A 22,021-nucleotide genomic window follows, 5' to 3' on the forward strand; every position below is an offset into this window, starting at 1 on the left:
TCCATCTTATTGTTTTTTTGGCTTCTACACAGTTCTCATGCGCCTGCCTTCAATATTAATCTGTATGTCGGGTCTGATTTGGCATTTCATTCAAATTTCATCACGTCATTAATTCTAACATGGTGGTGGAGCAGAAAAGTAATTTCACCATCTTGTCATCATCACTATCATTCGGTTTGAGCTGAGAATTAAAGGTCCAGTGTGTAAAATGGGGGGAAAACCCTGATATCCAGCTCACTCACTCGCTCTCACCCCTCCCATCTGCAAAGTGACGGTGACCTCCGAGGATAAAAAAAACTTGTTTACCATGACTGGGACGGCTGGGAGTATTTCAGGAGCATGGAGCGATGAGGTGAAGATCTTAAAGGGATAGTTCAACATTTTGGCAAATTGGCCCATTTCCATAATCCCTATAGTCTTAGCAGTACAGTAGGTTTGTTTCCTTTATTTGTCGGTGCAAGCTATATTTAGAACTGCGGAGCAGAGCCGCGAGCTGCTCAGAGCTACACTACTGAGGCTAATGGGATTTCTTGGTTTCCCTCATCAAACTCATCAAATACACAATCTAACAACTCCAAAATGCTCTGGTGGACAAGTTGTGACCTGCACATTCACCACGCTATGAGATAATAACAGAACCTTATAAGACAGAGTTGTTTTCAAGGTAAATGCAGAGACTGCTTGCCAGAAAACTGCCCCTGACAGGAACGTGCTGAGGGAAACCAAGAAATCCCATTAGCTCCGCAGCGTAGCTCTGAGCAGCTCGTGGCTCTGCTCCGTCGTTCTAAAAATAGCTTGCACCGACAATTATGGTAGGTTAAGGTAATGAACGTACTGCTATGACAATAGGGATTAGGGCATTGTGCCAATTTCTGCTGCTGCTGCTGCTGCTGCTGCTGCTGCTGCTGACTCAATGACTCAATTTGCCAAAATGTTGAACTTTCCCTTTAACCATTTTATGATGTGTCTGCTGTTTCCTACTCCTTCTTCCTTTATTCCGCCTTCTTCTTCGTTTGTTTATTTATCAACGCGAAACTCGCGAATTGCGCCCTCTGTTCGGGCTGCCGTACAAACATGGTGGCGCAAGATGGTGACACTCTCTAAAGCAAAAACCCTTGCTATATGTAGATTAATAGAATAATTATAAGGCTACGAAAACCAAACTACATTTATTTTGTAGCGATTATACACTTATACTAATATACTCAGACTTTGCCAATAAACCCTGCCAATTATTATACACTGGACCTTTAATGCTAGAGAGTCCTGCCACATAGCGTCCAGGCTACCTGGTCAGACCAGGTCAGGTTTTAATTTTCAGGCCTGTTGAGAACTCTACAGGTCATATAGGAATGTTTGTATAGTGAAGCTTTTTCAAACAATTATATTTTGCAAATTCTCTTGATCCAGATATCTAAACCAACATAATACAGTAGATGCATCAACATGCCTGTGCAGACTGATGTGGATACTGAAAACTAATGCATCATATCATCACATATCAAACTGCCCACTCACACAGTCTAGACTGTGGGCATTTGTGCACATGTTTTGTTTTTCAGGTTCAGTGACTCAGGGCTTTCTTTCATATTCCACCTGTTCACCCTGAAAACTCTTTGGTTGCTGCGATCACATGTTCTGAACCACTGTCCTGCAGAAACATGAATTATCAGCTGATGAGTTCCGATGCTTCTGGCAGAGTCTGAGCACAGTGTGTTCCTGTCAGCCCCGACATTCACCCTGTTGGATCCATCAGCACTGCAATCATCAATAAATGCCAGGCAGCCAGTTCCAATCATCCAGGCCCACAGCCATAACAGAAGCACCAGCATACTTGACAGAGGAGCTGGTGGTTCTGGGTCATGAGCTTCCTCACCACACTTTCCTCTTCTCATCACTTTGATTTATGGTTTATTTTTGTTTCATCAGTTCATGAAACTTTGCTCCTGAACTCTCAAACTTAGTTTTTGTTTGTCTTTGCTAACCGAGGTTTACCAGGAGTTAACGCTTCATCCTCTGAGTCATGAAGTCTCTTGATCCTTGACAATGACAGATGTCCATCTTCATCCTAGAGAGCTTTCTTGACCTGCATGTTAATGATTTCACAGTCTGTCTTACCCTTAACCCTTAAGGAACTATATCCCACATATTGGCTTTTCAACATTGACCTAGGCTTGCTCACATTAAAGGTCCAGTGTGTAAAATGGGGGAGAAACTGTGATATCTAGCGTTCAGATTCTAGTATGCAGCCCTCACTCGCTCGCACTCACAACTCCCATCGGCAAAGTGACAGCGGCCTCAGAGGACAAAACACTTGTTTACCACGACTGGGAGTATTTCAGGAGCATTGAGGTGAAGAACTTAACAGTTTTACGATATGTCTGCTGTTTCTTACTCCTTCTTTTTTCCTTCTGCCTTCCTCCTCCTTGGTTTATTTATGAATGCGAAATTTGTGAAACATGCTCTCTGGCTGGCTGGATTTACCGTTCAGGTTGCCGTACAAACATGGCGGTGCAAGATGGCGACACTCTCTAAAGCAAAACCCTAGGGATGGGCATATCAAGCAAAAGTACTAGGGCTGCAGCTATTGATTCTTTTTGTAATTGATTAATCTAGCACTTTATCGATCGATTAATCGGATATTTTTTTTTGCGTTTTTAAACAACCAAAACAACAAAAATGATGTGGCTTTGAATGATAAAGCATTTGACTTTTTTTATTGGCTCCAAAAAGCCCATTCATTGCAAGTGCCAACAAGTAGGAGGTAAGTTAACTTACTGTAAATTTAAACATACAACATTACAAATAAGGATTGCACATTTGCTCCCTCTGAAAATTACCTGAGACCAAAGAATATAAAATATCAAGCCAAACAGGTTAACAATATAAAATTTATAAAAAAATAAACACAATTATAAGTCAAGACTTGGATTACGGGTGCCGGCGCCGCTGCAGTAGACACACTGCACCTTGTTCTCTTCCTTTTTGAGTATGTAATGATCCCAAACTTTAGATGATCACGCGCTAGTGGTGTGTTTCCTTAACAACGGTCCGTGTGGAACAATATCCCTGCGCGTCATATAACGAGGCTTCGAGGCACAGTTTTTGCCTCAAGCTATTTTTGTAAATCGAGTTAATCGAGTAACTCGATGAATCGTTTCAGCCCTAAAAAGTACTATTCGATAATCGCGGGATACTAATCAATTATTAATCGATTATTCCATTGTTAGTCCATCGTTTATAATCACCCACTGAAAAACAGACGCCCGTCATTTAAAAATGAAGTTGCGGACTGTGAGACTGTAACGGTACCTGGTCACAGCGGTACTGTTCAATGACGTCCTCGTCATGTAATGAGTGCTCATCTTAACGAGGAAGTCTTCTCTCCCGGCGTAAAACTACGTCAATATCCCGGCAGCTTCTCATCATAGTCTGCACCTTGCAGAGTTTGAGCTGCTCAGCTGCACCTCAGTTTCACTTGTTTTCATTTGACAGAGTTTCACACAGAACTTTCTGGTGGAGTCTTTCCATATTTCTCCTTCTGCCACAGTAAAAAGGAAACTTTTTTTTTTTTCAGACAAGACGATTGTCTCATAAACTATTCGATTTTTTTTAACTGAACGACTATTCAAAAATCATTGCCCATCCCTACTTGCTATATGTATATACACTGTATATAAAAGAATAATTATAAGGCTAAGATAACCAAACAAACTTTATTTTATAGCGATTATACACTTACACAAATATATTCATGGGTAGTATATTCAGATTTTGCAAATAAACCTTGCCAATTATTACACACTGGACCTTTAAACCTGAGACATGGTAGCCTAATATAAAGCCCATTATTTGTGTAGTAGTTTCTACAGCAACTGTCTACTGAGCAGGATAAGTGAGTGACGATGAAATACTAAGCTACGATGCTAAAGACCATTAACAAAGCAGCGTAGGAAACATTCGGCTGCAGCTTCTCGTTTTCACTGGTGACGATGTCGGACCATCTGTCATCGATCCGTGTTAACTCTGTCAGTAACTCGATGACAGGCCTAAATTAAACTTGGCTGTTTGTGTGCTCTCTGCATGCCGCTGTCAGCAGTTGTCACTGTGAGTCGTCTTCTTCCGTGTGGAGTCGTTTCGCTGCTGGATTCTCCCAACTGACCTGACACTCATGTCACATCAACAACTGAGGCTGATGGACTTCATATATTTGAACCATGACTTTCAGTTTGTATAAAGAAGCGGATCAAAAAATAAAGCATATGTAAGACCCACACACACGCATACACACACACTCTGAGGAAACAAGAAAGTAGTATAAGGAAACTATTGCGTTTGCTTCTGAAAAGTGTAGCACAGTGAATATTTTGGGGGTTTTGCACAGTTGATCCAACAAAATGACATCATTTTGGACATTTTAAATATATATCTATAAATAATATCTAATAAATGGACAAAATAAGTACTTAAGGGACAGTTCAGCTTTTTTGAAGTGGGGTTGTATGAGGTACAAACGGCCATTAAGTATAACATCTGCAGTAGAAAGGTCTCTTCCACACACCGCTGATCCAAACAGCTGAACAGCGGAGTGATACAGTGCGTAGTGGGGCCTGCTTGTGTGGAGGAGTACCGAGGAGTACTGAGTGAGTTGGTTAGTTCCAGATGAACTAACTTTTTTCCGACCAGCTGATGCATTGTAATTTTTTACTTTAGATCGAAAATGCACTGATTAATTGTCCCTCATTGACAACAGTGTATTGCCTGTGTCTCGGGGGGAGCAGAGACCTTTCTTTTTTTTTTTTTTAATCTTTTTTTTGGGGGGGGTTTTGGCCTTTATTTGACAGGACAGTCGAGAGAGACAGGAAACGGGAGGCAGAGAGGGGGGGAATGACATGCAGGATAGGTCTATAGCCTCTGCATATGGGGCGGCCGCTCTACCAACTGAGCTAAACACCGCCCCAGCAGAGACCTTTCTACTGCATCTAGTGACCCCCTCTGATGAAAATCGTGTTTTTCGTGCTTTTCACATGTTCCTGTGGCATTTTTCTGATGTTAGAGGACATATCAGCAGAAAAGGAAGTGCAAAATTGCATTTCTGAGTTTTTCTGCTTTCAAATTGTTGTGAACCAATGGCAGACGCAAACTGGCAGTTTCAGGGAGACTGTGGGTTGACGGCGTCGGGGTCGGTGCGAGGGGGATGGCTGGCTGGTTGCAGAGCAGCGCAGTCTCCGCCCACCACTCAGAGGCGCATTGCTAATGAGCTGCTGGTGCTGTGCAGAAGGAGAGCCCTGGGAAATGGCACAGGTTTTGTGATTTTGGCTAAAAACTTCATAATCACAATTTAAAGGCCACAGAGGATGTTTTAAAATAACCAAAAAGGGTCATTGGAGGAGGACTAACATACAAACCCCCTTCAAAAAAGCTGAACTATCCCTTTAAGTTACTGAAAAACAAAGTTAACTGCTAATTAAAACTCCCCCAAAATCTCAGTAATAGCATCTTTGAACAAAGAATAAACACTGGTTTGTATTGACTCTTCATTCATACATTTCTGTGGAGCAACAACTGACCCAAATTAAAAGCTTAGTGACACCAACTGAAACTTCACTCTTCTTGTTGCTACTCACCGCTATCATATAATATAACTCTCTGAGTATTACACCCTGCCCCAACAACAACCACCTAAACCACAGAAAGGTGGTACTGTGTGTGTGTGTGTGTGTGTGTGTGTGTGTGTGTGTGTGTGTGTGTGTGTGTGGGAGTGTTGCAAAGATGTAGTGAGTGACATCTTTTTGCAGCTGGCAAGTTTGTCTTAGCCGTCTGCCAAGGTGTCTTTGTTTCAAGTTTGCACCTGCAACACACACACACGCGCGTGCGGACACATCTCCACACTCAACCGTCACAGATTGAAATCAATGTGTGTGTGTGTGTGTGTGTGTGTGTGTGTGTGTGTGTGTGTGTGTGTGTGTGTGTGTGTGTGTGTGTGTGTGTGTGTGTGTGTGTGTGTGTGTGTGTGTGTGTGTGTGTGAGAAGCCTCGGCAGCATGCCTGGCTGCTCTCCATGCTCCAACAGCTCCACGTCTGCAACATGAAAAGGAAGAGGCTTCGTCTCCTCCGTGGAGTAATGCTGATGTGCTGCCACATTTTCTGACGGGACTTCCTGATCTAACACACACTTTCTGACAAACATAACCTACTTGTGGGAAGTTTGTCATGATGTTAAAGGGAGTCAGTCACCTCGCAGTCACAGCTTTTCTTGGAGAGGCTACCGAGAGCCAGGAAATGGCATCTCTGGCATGGAACTGAATTTAATACCGACATTTCTCAAACTCCTACGTGTCATCTAGACCTATCTGTCTCAGTTAACCTTTAAAAGTGACAGTCACGAGTATCACACTTAACACTGTGAGCACCCCGCCCTACGCCACTCAAACCCTAGCTCTGTATGAAGTCTGACTGATGCAGAGAGCGCTGCGTCGTACGGCTGAGAGAAGAGCGCTGCACTTACATTCCTGTTTGAAGGTGAAGTACTCTGTCAGGTGTCGGCACTCGTGGTTCCCACGCAGGAGGAAGAGTGTGGTTGGGTGGTTGATCTTGAGCGACCAGAGGTAGAGAACACACTGCCAGGGAAAACGTAGGAAAAGGAGGGAAGAGAAGGAAAAGTCAGTTCAATAGTTATTTCTTTTCAGCTCTTAACACCCATCACTACCACATCTCACTATTGTTACCTCCTTGCTTATATCATTATATGCCAAACCATTATACAGTTTATCATATGGAACAGCCTTCCTGAAGACCTGAGGGCAACAAACCAACAAGACCTATTTTATTATTATTCTACGCATTAAAATGTTTTCATTCAATTTATTTATGTACATATTTATTTCTTCTACTATTTATACTTATTTTATCCTTTCTTATATAGTATATGCTTTTATTTCTTTACAGTATATGCCCCAGTTTAAGCTATTCGCTTCTTCACTTCATTTTGAAAGACTCTTTTATCTACCTCCAGTCTTTACCCATATGAGAGCGTTTCCTGCTTTTAAATATTCCCTGTTTAACTCTTTCGCGACCATTGACGAGTAAACTCGTCACAGCCTGCCGAACGTTCACGACCATTGACGAGTAAACTCGTCAAAACCATTTTTTTACAGATTACGATAATAGACACTCTGAGGTACCCTGTGTGTGAATATGGTAGTCCTCTGATATGTAAAACTGTTTCAAACTAAAATCAAAACATAATGTTTTTTATAAACTGTGTGATCTTGGTTTTGTTTGAGTAATCGTTCTCCTTGAAAGCTGCTGTGGGGACAGCGTGCAGCGCTGTGCGGCTGTCGGCTACAGTGTTGCGACTTTCTCGCTGAATCTGGCGACTTTCCAAACCCTCTTGGCGACTTTTGACAAAAGCGACCGACGACAAATCTGGCGAGTTTTTCCGGTGCTGTTACAAACGTTTCTGGTTTGGAGACTCGGATCTGAAAGCCCGTTATCTCTGCTGTTTTCACGGTGCAGCGGAGCGGGCGCTGAGCAGCGGGCGCTCTGCAGCGGGGGCTCTGCAGCGGGGGCTGTGACCGGCCGCCCCCGCCACAGAGCACCCACCGCCGGTCAGTCACACAGCAGTGTCACGGAGCTGCTGCGCTGCGGCCAGAGACCCACACCGCTGCACCGCTGCTCTCCAGGCTGCCACACACCCCCAGATTTGCCTACAAATATATTTATTTAGCCGTAGAAATGATTTGGGAGACATGCCACACTGCAGAGTACCGGTAAAATGAGCGGATTGCCACTTGACACAAAAGTGCGTTTTTCTCTGAAACTAGAGCGGGAGCTCCGTTTTTGGAGAAACCCAGCTCTCTTCTTCTCCTTCGTACTCACGAACGAAACGGCAGAAAAACTTGCCGTTTTTTCGAGGAGCACGTTGTAAAGTCACTCTTCAACCACGTGAAGACCGTTTGTTTCTAGGTGATGTACAGAGTTCGGTTCGACGTGAGATAAAAGGTAAACAAATAGCCAAAAACATGTGGTCCTGAGCGGATGTGCTGAGGAATTAGTGTGGTCACGAAAGAGTTAAAGGGGACAATGAGGAGTTTGTATTTGGTTATAAAAAAGTTTCACCTTAATGTGGATGAATCTACGTTACCCACACTTGTTAATGGCTCCATTTTCGATAAATATATCGTTTTGTCTTTATCGTTATTTTGTTATTATTATTTAGTGGTCGGCTCGCCCAGCATTTCCTACTTTCGGTCATTGGAATAACGCCGCCGAATCGTTGTTTATGGTCGGAACTACGACGGTATCTTATTTATTATCGTTGTCCCTTTACGTTATATTTCTGTATTTGGGGGTTGGAGAGGTGGGGGAGGGGTGGCCAGGAGATTGGGGGTAGGATAGGGTGTTTTAATTATGTAAAGCACTTTGCATTGCATTTTTAAATTGTATGACAAGTGCCACACAAATTGTATTGATTGACTGATTGATTATCAAACACAGGATGTTTTCACTATCAACAGATTGGTTCCTTTTTCAAGTGTCAGAAAACACCAAGGTGTTCCTTCTTGCTGTCTTAGTTTGTCTGAACCTCACAGACATTCAGTTAACGATATAAGTGCAAATAAAAGCAGCAGATCCCGGCCCTGCAGAGGCTGCAGCCAGAGAGTGATTAAAGTTGGCTCCTGATTAGTTGACTCATCGGATTGTTTCAGCTCCATCACACTAACCTTGAGCATCACTTGTTTTAACATAGTATGTGGAAGGCTGAGAGCAGCCAAAGCACAAACACATTCCAGTGTGAACACAGCCATCTGCAGCAGAATTACCAACCAGCAGTGGATTTACTTGAAGGCGTTAAAGGACCCTGTTTACAAGACTGTCAGGAACACACTTTAAATGACAAAAAACACTCCCACACAATCTGGATCAAAACCAGTTAACCTCACAGCCAGTTTGGCTTCATACTGCAGTAAAAATCTACAGGAGGTTTTAATCAAACGCAATAAAAAGGGAATATAGAAATCCACCCTGCTCCGAGCACAGGTTAAACTGTGGAGCCGAGCGAATGATTCATTTTTCCATCACAAACTCATCTGGTGTGAGAAGCACTGGGGTGTTTTCTTCTGGCCATATTAGAGGCTCTAATTAAAAAAATAAAATAAAGGACAGAGTGTGAAAAACAGAGCAGCATTTACAATCCAAATGAACTTGCTCTCTCTCCTGGCAGCTCACAGCTCACACCAGGCGCTGCTCAATAGCTGCCACTCGCCACTCTCAGCCCACTCCTTTAACATGCAGCAGCCACGGCCGGCGATTAAGTCGCTGGAACCAGATACCAAGGTAACCACAGCCAGCAGGTGTGTGTATTCACATAACTGACAACAAGAGTGAGTGGGGGGGAACGGCCCAGTCTTGTTCTCTTCGATCGTCGGGAGGAATGGTGAACTGTGAAGTGTCGGTGAACATCCAGAGAGGAGGAGGAGGGAGGAGGAGGAGGAGGGGGGGGGGGGGGGGGGGCTGTCGGTGTGACTTGATCTCTCCTGTGCGGAGGCGGAGGAAAGGGAACATGGCGTGGAGCGGCTGGAAGCTGACATGGGTTTTAATGAGAGCCCTCTGCTCTCTTTTAGCCAGCCGCAAAGGAAACGGCACAAAGCTTTGTGTGACGGACATGAAGACTGGCAAACTTCACCTCAAGCCCAGACACACACACACACACGTACGTAGACAGACAGACGCGCACACACCTCAGTCTACGTCTGGTGTGTGTAGGGAGTTGGCAGACACACACACACACACACTCCTGGATCAGCGAGTAGATAAAGAAGCTCAGAGAATGAATCTGATTGCTCACATGCACCCAGTTTAGTCTTTGGCAAATTGCTGGACTGCAAAGATAATACGCCACCTCAAGAGGCGACGCTGACTCTTTATGTTACCAAGGTAACCACATCCTGATTTCCATTTCCTTTATCTGTGTTATGTGTTTTACTGAAATGAGCTCAGTGGGAAGAGGATTTTCAGCCCTGTCACTGAGAGCTGGGGATTTATGCTTCTTTAGTGTTGTTGGCTTTTCTTTACATCAAGCATCATTACATAGCTGCTTCACACCAACAACTCCATACTGTGTCACCTATAGCAACATCACCATCAATCTAATCTAATCCCTGGGAGAACTGGTTTCAATTATTTACCAATATCAGATTCATAATATAATAAATATATGAATAAATAGTAGTACTTATACTATACTACTTATTAAATGTCCACAATACTTGCTAAATTTGTTCTTGTTGTTTTCTTGTGTTATTGTTAAGCATCCTTGGGTGTCTTGAAAGGTGCTACATAAATCAAAATTATTATTATTATTGAAGGTAGAATCTTTAAATTCAACCATCAGCTAAAAACTCCTAAAAAGTCCTAACTATCATTAAAAGAAAGTAGGAGAATGTGGGTTGCTCAGTGGCTGGAGAGCACTTTCCATTAGGGATGTCACAATTATAGATTTTCTTGGTACAATTATTGTCAGAGGAATAATCACAGTATTATGATATTATTATCACAATTATTATGTATAATTAATTTCACAACACTATGAACGTGTAAAATCAAATATAGTCAAAATATACTTACATTACTAATTATTTACACAAAATATTTTAAGTATCTATTAATATAGGACCAATTACTAATCCCCCAGGGGAAATATTCAAGTCATTAATTGTCATCTATAACAAATGTTTAAGTTTATTTTAATTGTTTAATTTTTTATTACAAATGACATGCTAACATTTTAATTCCTACCAATTCAATGTTACATTAGGTAAATGGACCGGTATGAGTGCATTTACCTTTACTTTGGCGTACATCTGCTGACATGTTGCCGACATAAACTTTTTTGGAAAGTGACGGTATTTAGGAATCTTTACGATAAAAAAATTGTTATTATTTTCACAATTAATTGTGAAAATAAGTAAATGTGACATCCCTACTTCCAATGCAGGCATAATGTCTGAAACTCTGATTACCAGTTAGACTCCCGACCAAGGCGATCAAATAAAGGCAAAAAAAAAAAAAAGTTGTTATGTAGTTCAAAGACAGAGAAACTCTGTGCACCCTGCTTATAACACTTGTTAAGCTAAGATGGAAAAAGTCAGCGACTGACAAAGGTCATGATGAAATAACCAGGCTTCACAGGCTAAATGACACGTCCCTTTAGGCTGCCTTGTTTTTAATTACACTTGGATAATGGCTTGGCTGCATTATATCATGTAAACAACATACAGCATGTGTTCTGTTGCCTTAAACTTAATAGATTTTCAAGTGTAGAAGAGGTCATCCGGCTCTTGGGCTGGCAGCATCTAAAGTGCCACTTGAACGGAAATTGATAGGAACATAAGCACAGAGCCGACGCTTCAGCTCTCCAAACCAGACGTCAGTCCGTCATTGTCTATGCTGTTTCAGTCTCCTCCTTTCATCTGTGACATTTCACACACCTCAGCGTACGACCCAGTGTCCATCAAAAGCCCACACGGGGAGGTCAGAGTGCTGGCATACAGCCGACCGGCGACCGGCTCGTGACTCACCCCTGATTTCAAGCTTCTCCTTTACAAATAATTCACAAGACTTCAACATTTGAGGATCTCACAAATTAACAATGAACTTAACAACAGCCACTGAGGCCAATCAGCCACGCAAGGCTGCCTAATGAAATAAAAAAAAATAATAATTAAAAAAAAAACTTACACTGCAAGTAACTTTGTAAATGTTGAACCATGCACCGTGCATGTTTGTTTTGAGATCTGCGGGGCAGAGATGCGAGCTGCTCAGGTAACCGTACAGTCCCCCGTCCCTCATCAAACTCATCAAATACAGAATCCAACAACTCCAAAACACTCTTGTGGACAAGTTGTGACCTGCACATTCACCACAATATGAAATAATCATGTAACATTACGAGTCGGAGTTGTTTTCAAAGCAAATGCATAGCCGGAACTACATTCCATGAGGGACAGGGGACTAATGTATCTACCGTTACCTGAGCAGCTCGCGCCTCTGCCCCGAAGATCTCAAAACAACATGCAACGACAATTAAAGGTAATGAACCTACTGCTATGACTACAGGGATTATGGCAATGGGCAATTTTTGCCAAAATGTTGAACTACAGTATCCCTTTAAGCATCGACTCACAACCTGTGCTATAATCTGGCTCGCAATGGAGAGACAGGAAGGATCAAAGTCAAAATCAATATCACAATCTTCTCTCTTGTCAAAAGAACCAGTTCCTTCTTTCATTATTGACAAGAAACGCCCACCCACCCACACCCACCAGTGGTGCAGCCAGCTGACCGGGGGGGGGGGGGGGGGGCAGATTACAGAGTTAAAGTGACCTCGTCTCTCTCTGACTCTACACCTTCCTATTATTTTCATTTTCAAACTTGAAGTCCTCAGACACAAATCATACTGAGACAAGTTATTATTATCACTTGAGGCAATTTGTCAGACGGCACAGAGCTTCCTCTGGAGACACTTCGGGCTTTATAGCATTCTTCTGTACTGTTGTTGTCCTCTTATTCTGCAGGACGATGTTGAGTGTGATGAGATTTGAAGAATACTTATGTTGAGTCATAACTAACAACTGAAGTATCAAGTGATACTGTATCTTATATCTAGCTCTTTGAACAATATGGGTTTCATTTGATATTACCACTTTTTTATATGAACATTCTATTTTTTATAAAACACCAATAACTACTGTTGCTGAATAAAACTGTAATGTAGCTCTCCAGCAAATAATAGTGTGAATCTTTAAACTAAATCTCAACACATAATGTGTAATTTTGTTTCTGTGAAATGTATTTAAGTGTCTGAACTGGTAAAAATGCAATTTGAAAAAATTCAATTTTAAAAATAATCACAACTAATCAAGATGTGGTAGCAAAACATAACACAAAATGAGTTTAATTCAAATTAGTGTCGTTTGGACCCTTTTTTTTCTTTTAATGGGGTCACATTGTCGAGTATTTTATGTGTATTTATGTTTGTTTGTCATTACCTCTTTAAATAAATATTTTTTTAATCTAAAAACCTTATTAGCTGTAAAATAAACATGTCAAACCTAAATGAATAAAAGGACGATGGAACAACGACTCACCTCAATACTGAAGTATCCTCGATCCACGTAGTCACCGAGGAAGAGATACCGCGTGTTACTGGGCGACCCCCCCACTTCAAACAACTTCATAAGGTCAAAGAACTGTCCGTGGACGTCACCACATACTGTGGACAGACAAACACCCTGCTGTTAATTGCTCATGTGGCAACAACACATAACCACATAAACTTTGCATTTACATGTAACGGTTATCTGAACTTAAAGGAAAAAACTCAAAAAAGATCAATTTCAAAAAAAGAGCACTGAAGCTGTGTATAACTTTAAAAAAACACATGGACACAGTTACAGATCTCTGGATGTGGGATTGGACAGGACACATGCTCTCCTGACTTTACATAGGACCAGCAAAGTTGACACACACTGACACTACATACAGGGATGGATGTCATCAAGATTTAACTACCACGTCTCTTGGTTTGGCACATAGACAGAGACACCTACTTTCTGATAATTTGTTAACAGAATTCCTATTCTCCTTTATTCCATTGTCTCATATGCACTCAATTAACAGATACTTTGTCCAATTCAGACTGAATTCAAGAACACACCCACTATGACCAGATAATTACTTTTCATCATTAGCCCATGATGGTATAACATAGTTAACTCTGTGTGACTCCAGGCTGCAGCAAAGCAAACACACCTGGATTATCTGTAACATCTGTCCAGGCACTACAGATGAACAATAGCCTGTTCTGGCTAATTCTGGGGCACAGCAATGTGTTTTGATGCTCTGTCCCTGTTGAATAGACTGATAATAATGAACAACGGATGAACCACAAGCTGGTCAGTTCATAACCATCCATCCCTCTGCCTGCACAGACATTTATGGAACACTGTTTGGTCCAAAACATCTTGAAATCCTTGTTACGACCATAGACTGTATATAGGTTACGACATCAAATTTCTACGTCTTAAAGGGATATTTCAACATTTTGGCAAATTCACCCATTGCCATAATCCCTACAGTCTTAGCGGTAGGTTCGTTACCTTTAATAGTCGGTGCAAGCTGTTTTTCGATCAGTGGGGCAGAGATACAAGCTGCTCAGCTAATGCTATGGAAGCATATTGTATTTCTTGGTTTCCCTCATCAAACTCATCAAATACACAATCCAACAACTCCAAAACGCTCTGGTGGACAAGTTGTGACCTGCACATTCACCACACTATGAGATAATAATGTATAATTATGTAACATTACGACACATGAAGCAAACATTCAGAACTATTTGTGCTTTTGAAGTCACTCCGCCCAGCAGCCGTGTCTGGGATGTAGTTCCGGCTACGCATTTGCCTTGAAAACAACTCCGTCTTGTAACGTTCCATTATTATTTAATAGCGAGGTGATGATGATGGGTGATGAGGGAAAGCCGGAAATACCATACGCCTCCATAGCGTTAGCTGAGCAGCTCGCATCTCTGCCCCGCTGATCGAAAAACAGCTTGCACCGACTGTTAAAGGTAACAAACCTACCGCTAAGACTGCATGGATTATGGCAATGGGTGAATTTGCAAAAATGTTGAAAAATCCCTTTAAAATGCCCCAAAATAAGGTCTTTACATGTTACATCATATGCTCCTGTCAATCACTTCCTAGGTATATTTGGACCGGGGACGCCTGATGCCAGGAAGCAGATAATTGTCAAGAAGTGAGATGACTGAGTCGACTGTGACAGCCTGAACAGCCTTTGGATATGGCACAGAAGTGGGCATATGCCAGCTGCCAGCATACAGACACAGTGATGCAATGGAATAATGCCCAGGTTGATGGTGTTTATTTTGCGTCTGTGGCTCTTTCTCCACCGTCTTGGAGGGCAGTGTTTCAAACGACTCGTCAGGTTGGCACAAAAACCTCCGCTGGACCATCCAGCGCGGGGAGATCTCAGGCAGTGTATGTGTTCACTGTGAGCGTATATGCTTTTTAAGACATCTCTGTTTCCAAGCAACAGCAACAGCACGGCTCTGCTACTGACAGAAATCTAGTGTCTTGCATAAAGACACTGCACAGGTGGCATATTGGAAAAGGTCTGAACCCAAGAAATATACAGATCTGCCAAATACATGACAAGCTTCCTTCTCCTTATAGTGTGTACCTGTTATAGGCGCGTCCACCTCCAACATGCACTTCTCCTGGCGGAGGATGTTGGCCCCATCGTTGACGATCCTCAGAGCCACGTCCTCTTCGACCCTTCCCTCTTTGACCAGATGGTTGCGGAGCAGCTCCGCATTGGGCTTGCCATCTTCGAAGAGCTCTTTTATCGTCAGCTTGTGTTGTGGAGGGTATGGCACAGCTGGGAAACAAAAAAAAAGCAATATGGGCCGCTCATGTCATGAATAGATTAAAGCTGAAGTTTTCAAAAACGAAATCCCTTCATAATGGGGCACACTGAGAGGTGGCATCTAAATTCATCGTTATTGAAGTCACGATTCAGACATTATACAGATAACATATGGTTCTGTGTGATTAAGTCTTCTATATCATTATCTATGATTAGGTCTGTGACAATTATTACATAATTGCCTGATTGTAATCATTTGAGCTGACTGCAATCATTTTGCATAATGGTTCAAATGGTTTCCATCCATCTGTATAAAAACAGCTGGATGAAACTAAACAGACATGTCATATACTGTACTTCATCACTGTTTCCTGGTCATTTTCCACCATTTGAGGTTTGACTGGGTCCTCTTTTAATGACATCATCACGTTGCGTCCCCTTCTTCTTTTATGGTTTAATGACAAATGAGTGGAGCGCCACAAACTGTTTATCTCAAGACGCTTCATTTCTAATATTTGCCAACCACATTTCGATGACCAACTACAGTACTGCCATTAGCATCATGGATTTAGTGTCAAAGCCTAAAGGCAAACAGAAACACAGTTTTTATTTATATGTTCCAATGTTTAATGGCTCTTCTTCTCCTTCCTCTTCTTCATCATAAGGTGTATGTGTATTATTAAACTATGTTTAGGCTTATACTATAATAGTGGCCAAAAAATGATCAGAAAAAGACAGTAAAATCGCAATTACTTGTAAACTGAAACTTCATCTGTGATGTGAACTATGGATAAATATTCAATAATCCACTTACAATCAAAAAAAGACAAATCTACTTCCAAACTTCCCAGAGAATGGTCATGGTCATGTTTTAGCTATTCTCCAGGATCAGAATAGTCCAGAATAGCATCTGTACATCCATGGGTAAAGGGCAAACAGAATCTACTAATAGCTCATTCTACATACTTTTAGTGGTGCCAATATAGGCTAAAAAACAGGGCTAGGATTGGAGCTCACAGATATAGACCCCCTGGCAACATCTCCCCACAGCTCCTTAAAATGGGAACTGCAGTTGCACAAGCAGCATGATCATCCATCCGCATCAAAAAAGGAAAAGAATAATAATCTGAGGTAAAAAAAAAACAAAAAAACATTCATATTAACTTTTTCCATGTTGTACTTTCTCAGAATGCATCCGATACAGCTGTTACACCACTACGGTCCTTTTATAGTAGCATGCCAATCGGTAAATCGTTCAAATTGAAAACGGCAACATGAGACACGAGACGATCAGATGAAGTGCATGTTGGCGAGGAGAGATTTTAATTTCACAGCAGTTAAATAAACGAGCCCTGAAAGAGACTTGAAGGTATCACAACCGCTGGCATTCGCATTGACTGAGCCCGGATGAAATTAACAGCACAGCAGCAGCAGCAGCAGCAGCAGCAGCAGGAGGGGGAGGAGGAGGACATACACCTACATCATGCCACACCAGAGACTCAAGACAGTAAGAAGCCCCGCACCTCACATGACCCACCGGCACCGTCCCTCAGTAATCTGCTCCACACCACCTACACAATCCTTTTACCGTCGTCAGAAAGGTCAGAGCTTTCGAGCCTGAGACCTGAGAGCTTCACTATCAAAACACTGTCGAAGTGTGCAACAAGTGAGACTGTAGAAATGTATCACTGACACAGCAACGCCAGATGAAACAAAAAACACACACACACACACACACACTCAGCACACATAATTAGAAAAGCATTATTTGTCCTAAATGGAACATTAATGTAGTTAATTCAAGATTATATAAATACCACAATCAAAAGGCTGAAACTTAAAGGGATATTTCAACATTTTGGAAAATTCGCCCATTGCCATAATCCCTGCCTATAGTCTTAGCGGTAGGTTCGTTACCTTTAATGGGCTCTATGCACAGTTCCACTACTTCCTGAATTTAAGGATGCTCTTTTATTTCCTGTCTTACATTATTGGACAAACTGATTAATCCAGGTGTGTCTGACCATTGTGACTACTCAGACACACCTGGATTAATCAGTTTGTCCAATAATGTAAGACAGGAAATAAAAGAGCAGCCTTAAATTCAGGAAGTAGTGGAGCTGTGCATAGAGCCCATTGTCGGTGCAAGCTGCAAGCGGCAGAGATATGAGCTGCTCAGCTAACGCTATGGAGGCTAATGGTTATTTCCAGCTTTCCCTCATCAAACTCATCAAATACACAATCCAACAACTCCAAAATGCTCTCATGGACAAGTTGTGACCTGCACATTCACCACGCTATGAGATAATAATGGAACGTTATGCGTTGTTTGTCAATGTGTTACTGAATTTCAGACATGACTGCTGGGCGGAGTGATTTCAAAAAGTAGTATTTGCTTCATGTGTCGTAGTGTTACATAATTATACGTCATTATCTCATAGCATGGCGAATGTGCAGGTCATAACTTGGAGTTGTTGGATTGTGTATTTAGTTTGATGAGGGATATTTGGAAATACCGTGCAAACTTGTCTCTGCCCCGCTGATCTAAAAAATAGCTTGCACCGACAATTAAAGGTAACGAACCTACTCCTAAAAGCTATAAGAATTATGGCAATAGGCAAATTTGCCAAAATGTTGAACTATCCCTTTAACTTTGTACCAAAGTGCAGATCCATACTGTAGCACTGGCGGTGGCAGCAGCTTCATGAGATCATAAAAGTTGTCCCAGCAGATATCTGCCCTAAGCTGCTGCACTTGTTCAAAACAACAGTAGAGTGTGATCCAAGGCCTGTGGCCTCCAGGGCCGGTGAGGTAGAAGGATTACAGCTGATATGCCTAATAACAGGCCAAATGCAGTGTGCCGCTTATTCAATACGGCATCAAACCAGTCTGGTGGGGTTTTAGGCATCCTGAAACATTACAAAGAACAGTGCAGGAAGTAAAAAACAATAATGCAAACTACAACTTTTTACACTTTAAAACGACTTCATCGGACGGTTTCATTGAATCCCTGAAATCATCTACTGTACATCCAGTCACAGGTGAGGTCAGTGCTCAGGATATCCCCCCCCCGGCATCCAGTGAGACAGAAACACTCATATCAGCTCGTGTTGATCAGCTCCACTTGTCAGAGATAAGCGGTGCAGTGGCAATGAAAAATAAACGATATACTGTAGGAGAGGCCGTCTGAGAGTGTTGTCACACCCACACACAGCAAAGCAAAGTGCACTATGAAAAAAAGGCGCTAATGAGTTTTTTAGTGTGGGTGTCTTTGCGGCTCAGTGATGCGATGCCTGAGTGCAGAGGTATAGTCTAATGTGTTTTTAACTCAGGGTTGTGCAGACATCTGGGCTTGAAGAATATATATTAGAGTCTTCTGATATTTGACACAGTGTTTTTATTTCTTTATTATTGCTGCCGATGCTGTGAGTCAAACTGTAAACGCTGTTTGACTCGGGAGATGAAAAGTAACCGATGTTGGACCACAGAGCAGTCTGGAGTCTGGAGTCTGGAGCTGGAGAGGCTGCAGCGACGGCCCCGGCTTGGCTGCAGCCTGTGCTGAGAACAAGCTGTCATGCGTTGACCAGTGTGGTATAAATAAACAGTAAGTGCTCCCAGGCCTACGAGGCATGGCCGCGAAGAGAGCTGTAAGGTGAGGTATGAGCCTTAAGAACAGATTAGGTAAAGCCTCTAATAGCAAGGGCTTCCAGGTCCAGGGGCTGTTTACTTAAAGGCCTCGTCACATTGCAGGAAGGCTACCGGCAGGGAACGACGGGGCAGACTCCGCAAAAACATTACCACGGCATCGGACGCATCATCTCATCGGTTTGAGATGGAGAAAACATTTCAGGAGAAAGCCGCGCTGACCAGATTTATGACTTTATTTGCTCGGAGACCGGGAGGAGATACGCACTGCTGGCCAATAAGAGCAGGTCTCTGAAGACAAAGAAGTGAACGCTCCATCTACCACAGCAGGAATCACACCTCTATACCACCACACAATAATACTTACAACAATAACAATCAGTTCTGCTTGTACAGTCAACGTTGGGCCGGTCTGTTCAAACACAGATAGAAACAAATCTCTGGCATCACTTAAATCCAAACACTGTGTGTGCGGTGCGGACAAAGTGATACCCCCCCCCCCCAACACGTAACGCAATGAAGAACAATGTTCTGTTATAAGTGATAAGCTGCCACAGCCATGACACTGGCTTCTTAACGGGAGGCTGTCTGGTCTAATTAGCATTAATGTTTGATGAACTCTTCAAAACCAGAGGCACACGGCGCTGCGCTGCATCAACACCCACGCTCGTCTGGCATGACAACAAACGACTCAAGAAACAAAGACGCTACGATCTGCCGTCCTGCCCGCCGGGGGGGATAATGTTTTTTTGGACAGTGATACGAGCCAGCGTCTCTAGAATATGTTCAACTATTGTTTCAAAAAACCGACACAATGGAGCGGGATTGAATTACAAAGATGCGGCTGGGTAGAGATGAATGGAGCAGGCTGTGGCTGGATGAATCATGAAGTCCACTTCAGATTGCTCTAATTATCAGCGAATGCATTACCCTGGCAAAAACTAAAAAGCCCGGCCTCGGGTTTATTTGTCATCTCTGTCACTCAGTCAGTCAGTCAGTTGTGTGGTGTGGTGTGGTGTGGTGTGGTGTGGTGTGGCAAGAATACACTCCCCCTCTGGCCTCTCTTTGAGTTTTTTATTCCAGACACGGCGACGGTCCGCTTAAATTTCAATCAAAAGATGACATGAGGCGACAAACGGTTTGGAAAACAAAGCGTGGCCGGGCCAAGTCTTCAGGAAATACAGGTGGTGCCGCGGTCTGCAGGTTAATCACGCAAGGGAGGAAACATCAGCTGGAATGATCAAAATGATGGAGCTATGGGGTCAAGCTGCAACACTCGGCTGTGGAAGAGCTTAACTGTTGACTTACACAAGCAGAGCAGCATTAGTCTTAGATAGTCTACCAGTTAAGCCCTCTTACGGTCACCAGTTCCACTGGAAACACCACTGCAGCATACACCAGGGTTCATCCTATCAGGATTTGAGGAGCTCACATGTTTTAATTAAAGGGACAATGAGGAGTTTTGGAAAGCGAAGGGTTTTCACACTACATTTCCCATGAGCCTCCGCACGCACGGTGAAATTCTCGGACCGGCGCAAGACGGACGAAAGCGAAAACATTTGCCAAGAATGTTTTCATTGATCAAGAATGAAAGTCGGGGGGCGGTGCGTGGCGCAGTGGTTAAGGTGGCCGCCCCATGTAGAGGCTACAGTCCTCAACGCAGGCATCCCCGAATCACTAAATAATAATAACACAACGATAAAGACAAAACAATATATTTATCAAAAATGGATCCATTAACAAGTGTGGGTAATGTAGATTCATCCACATTAATATGAGACTTTATACCAAATACAAACTCCTTGTTGTCCCTTTAAAGTCACGGTGATAATTCATAGGACAGTGGTTTTGGGAACGCCACCTAAAGCAGGGTTGTCTTCATCCCGTTCTGCCTGCCACATTCTTATTCTCCCTCCGCCATGTGGCTGGCCATGTTGGGAACATCACTGGGGAGATTCTTTCCACAATTAACTCACCCTCTCTCCCCACTGGCTCACACTTCAGCATTCCAGTCCCCTGGCAGGACACTCCTCCAGTGCCCTTGCAGACAGACAGGGATGTGGGCTGCGCTGGCATTAAGTAGGAGTAGTGGCGGATGGCAGGGGTGGGGTTGAGTTCTCTCTGTGGGAGCTATACCTCAGACTTGGCTCTGCCCCGTTGTGTCTTGGGTAGACACAACAAATGGTGTCCTGTGCGTCCAACGAACCACGACCTCAGTGTGAAGGAATCCATCTTGTGGAGCTGTGCCGGTAACCTGAGCGGAGCTCGGGCATCCCTGTGAGCGAGCAACTGCCTCGCGAATTAAGACCGCGTCCATCCTAAATGTCAAGGAGATTGAGCACCGATATAGGACAAACTTGTTGCCCTTAGTGTGTCGGTGTGTTACATATAGAAATGACACTTTGACTTTTGTAAAGTTATAGCCATAGCAACCACAAGAAACCTCTCTGCAGGATCAAACCAAGGCTTCAGTCCTATATCTGATGAACCGAACTCTTCAAACCGATCATACCCAGCCCGACTATAACCAGTCTATGACTACTGTACAACTGACCCTTCTCCGTCCACTGTAAGGATTTGGCTGAACAATATAGTCGCACACTCCCATGCTCGCTTGAGCATGCATACACACACTCACACACACAAACAATTGCGCCCTCACTGATAAGTTTAGTTGTGTTCGATATGTGATTTTTGAGTTACTCTTGCTTCTTGATCTAATGCTTCTATGTTTGCTGCTGTGGTCTTTTATTTTTTGTTTTCATGTTACTGAGGTGAGATCTCCTTTGTAAACCTTTCCAGGTTTTTTAATCTCACCTGCACATCCTGTTAACTGTATTTTAATTAGCCTATTTTGCTTGCTTGATTATAATATTATGCAAATTAATAATAAACGTAATAATTACAGTATAAAAAATTTATGATTT

At 42.8% G+C, this 22,021-nt stretch overlaps 1 protein-coding gene across 2 annotated transcripts in view; it reads right to left on the minus strand.

The window, feature by feature from the left end:
* Positions 1-22,021, minus strand: part of ppp3cca (protein phosphatase 3, catalytic subunit, gamma isozyme, a) — a 42,084-nt gene that overhangs the window by 18,779 nt on the left and 1,284 nt on the right. For both annotated transcript variants that reach the window (XM_083978273.1, XM_083978272.1), the window contains exons 2-4: positions 15,264-15,461; positions 13,151-13,275; positions 6,508-6,619 (exon numbers count right to left, since the gene is read on the minus strand). In XM_083978273.1, the coding sequence (XP_083834399.1) occupies positions 6,508-6,619; positions 13,151-13,275; positions 15,264-15,461 (435 nt within the window). The remainder of the gene's footprint in view (positions 1-6,507; positions 6,620-13,150; positions 13,276-15,263; positions 15,462-22,021) is intronic.

This window comes from Trachurus trachurus (genome assembly GCF_905171665.1).
Source record: "Trachurus trachurus genome assembly, chromosome: 9".
Lineage (NCBI taxonomy): Eukaryota > Metazoa > Chordata > Actinopteri > Carangiformes > Carangidae > Trachurus > Trachurus trachurus.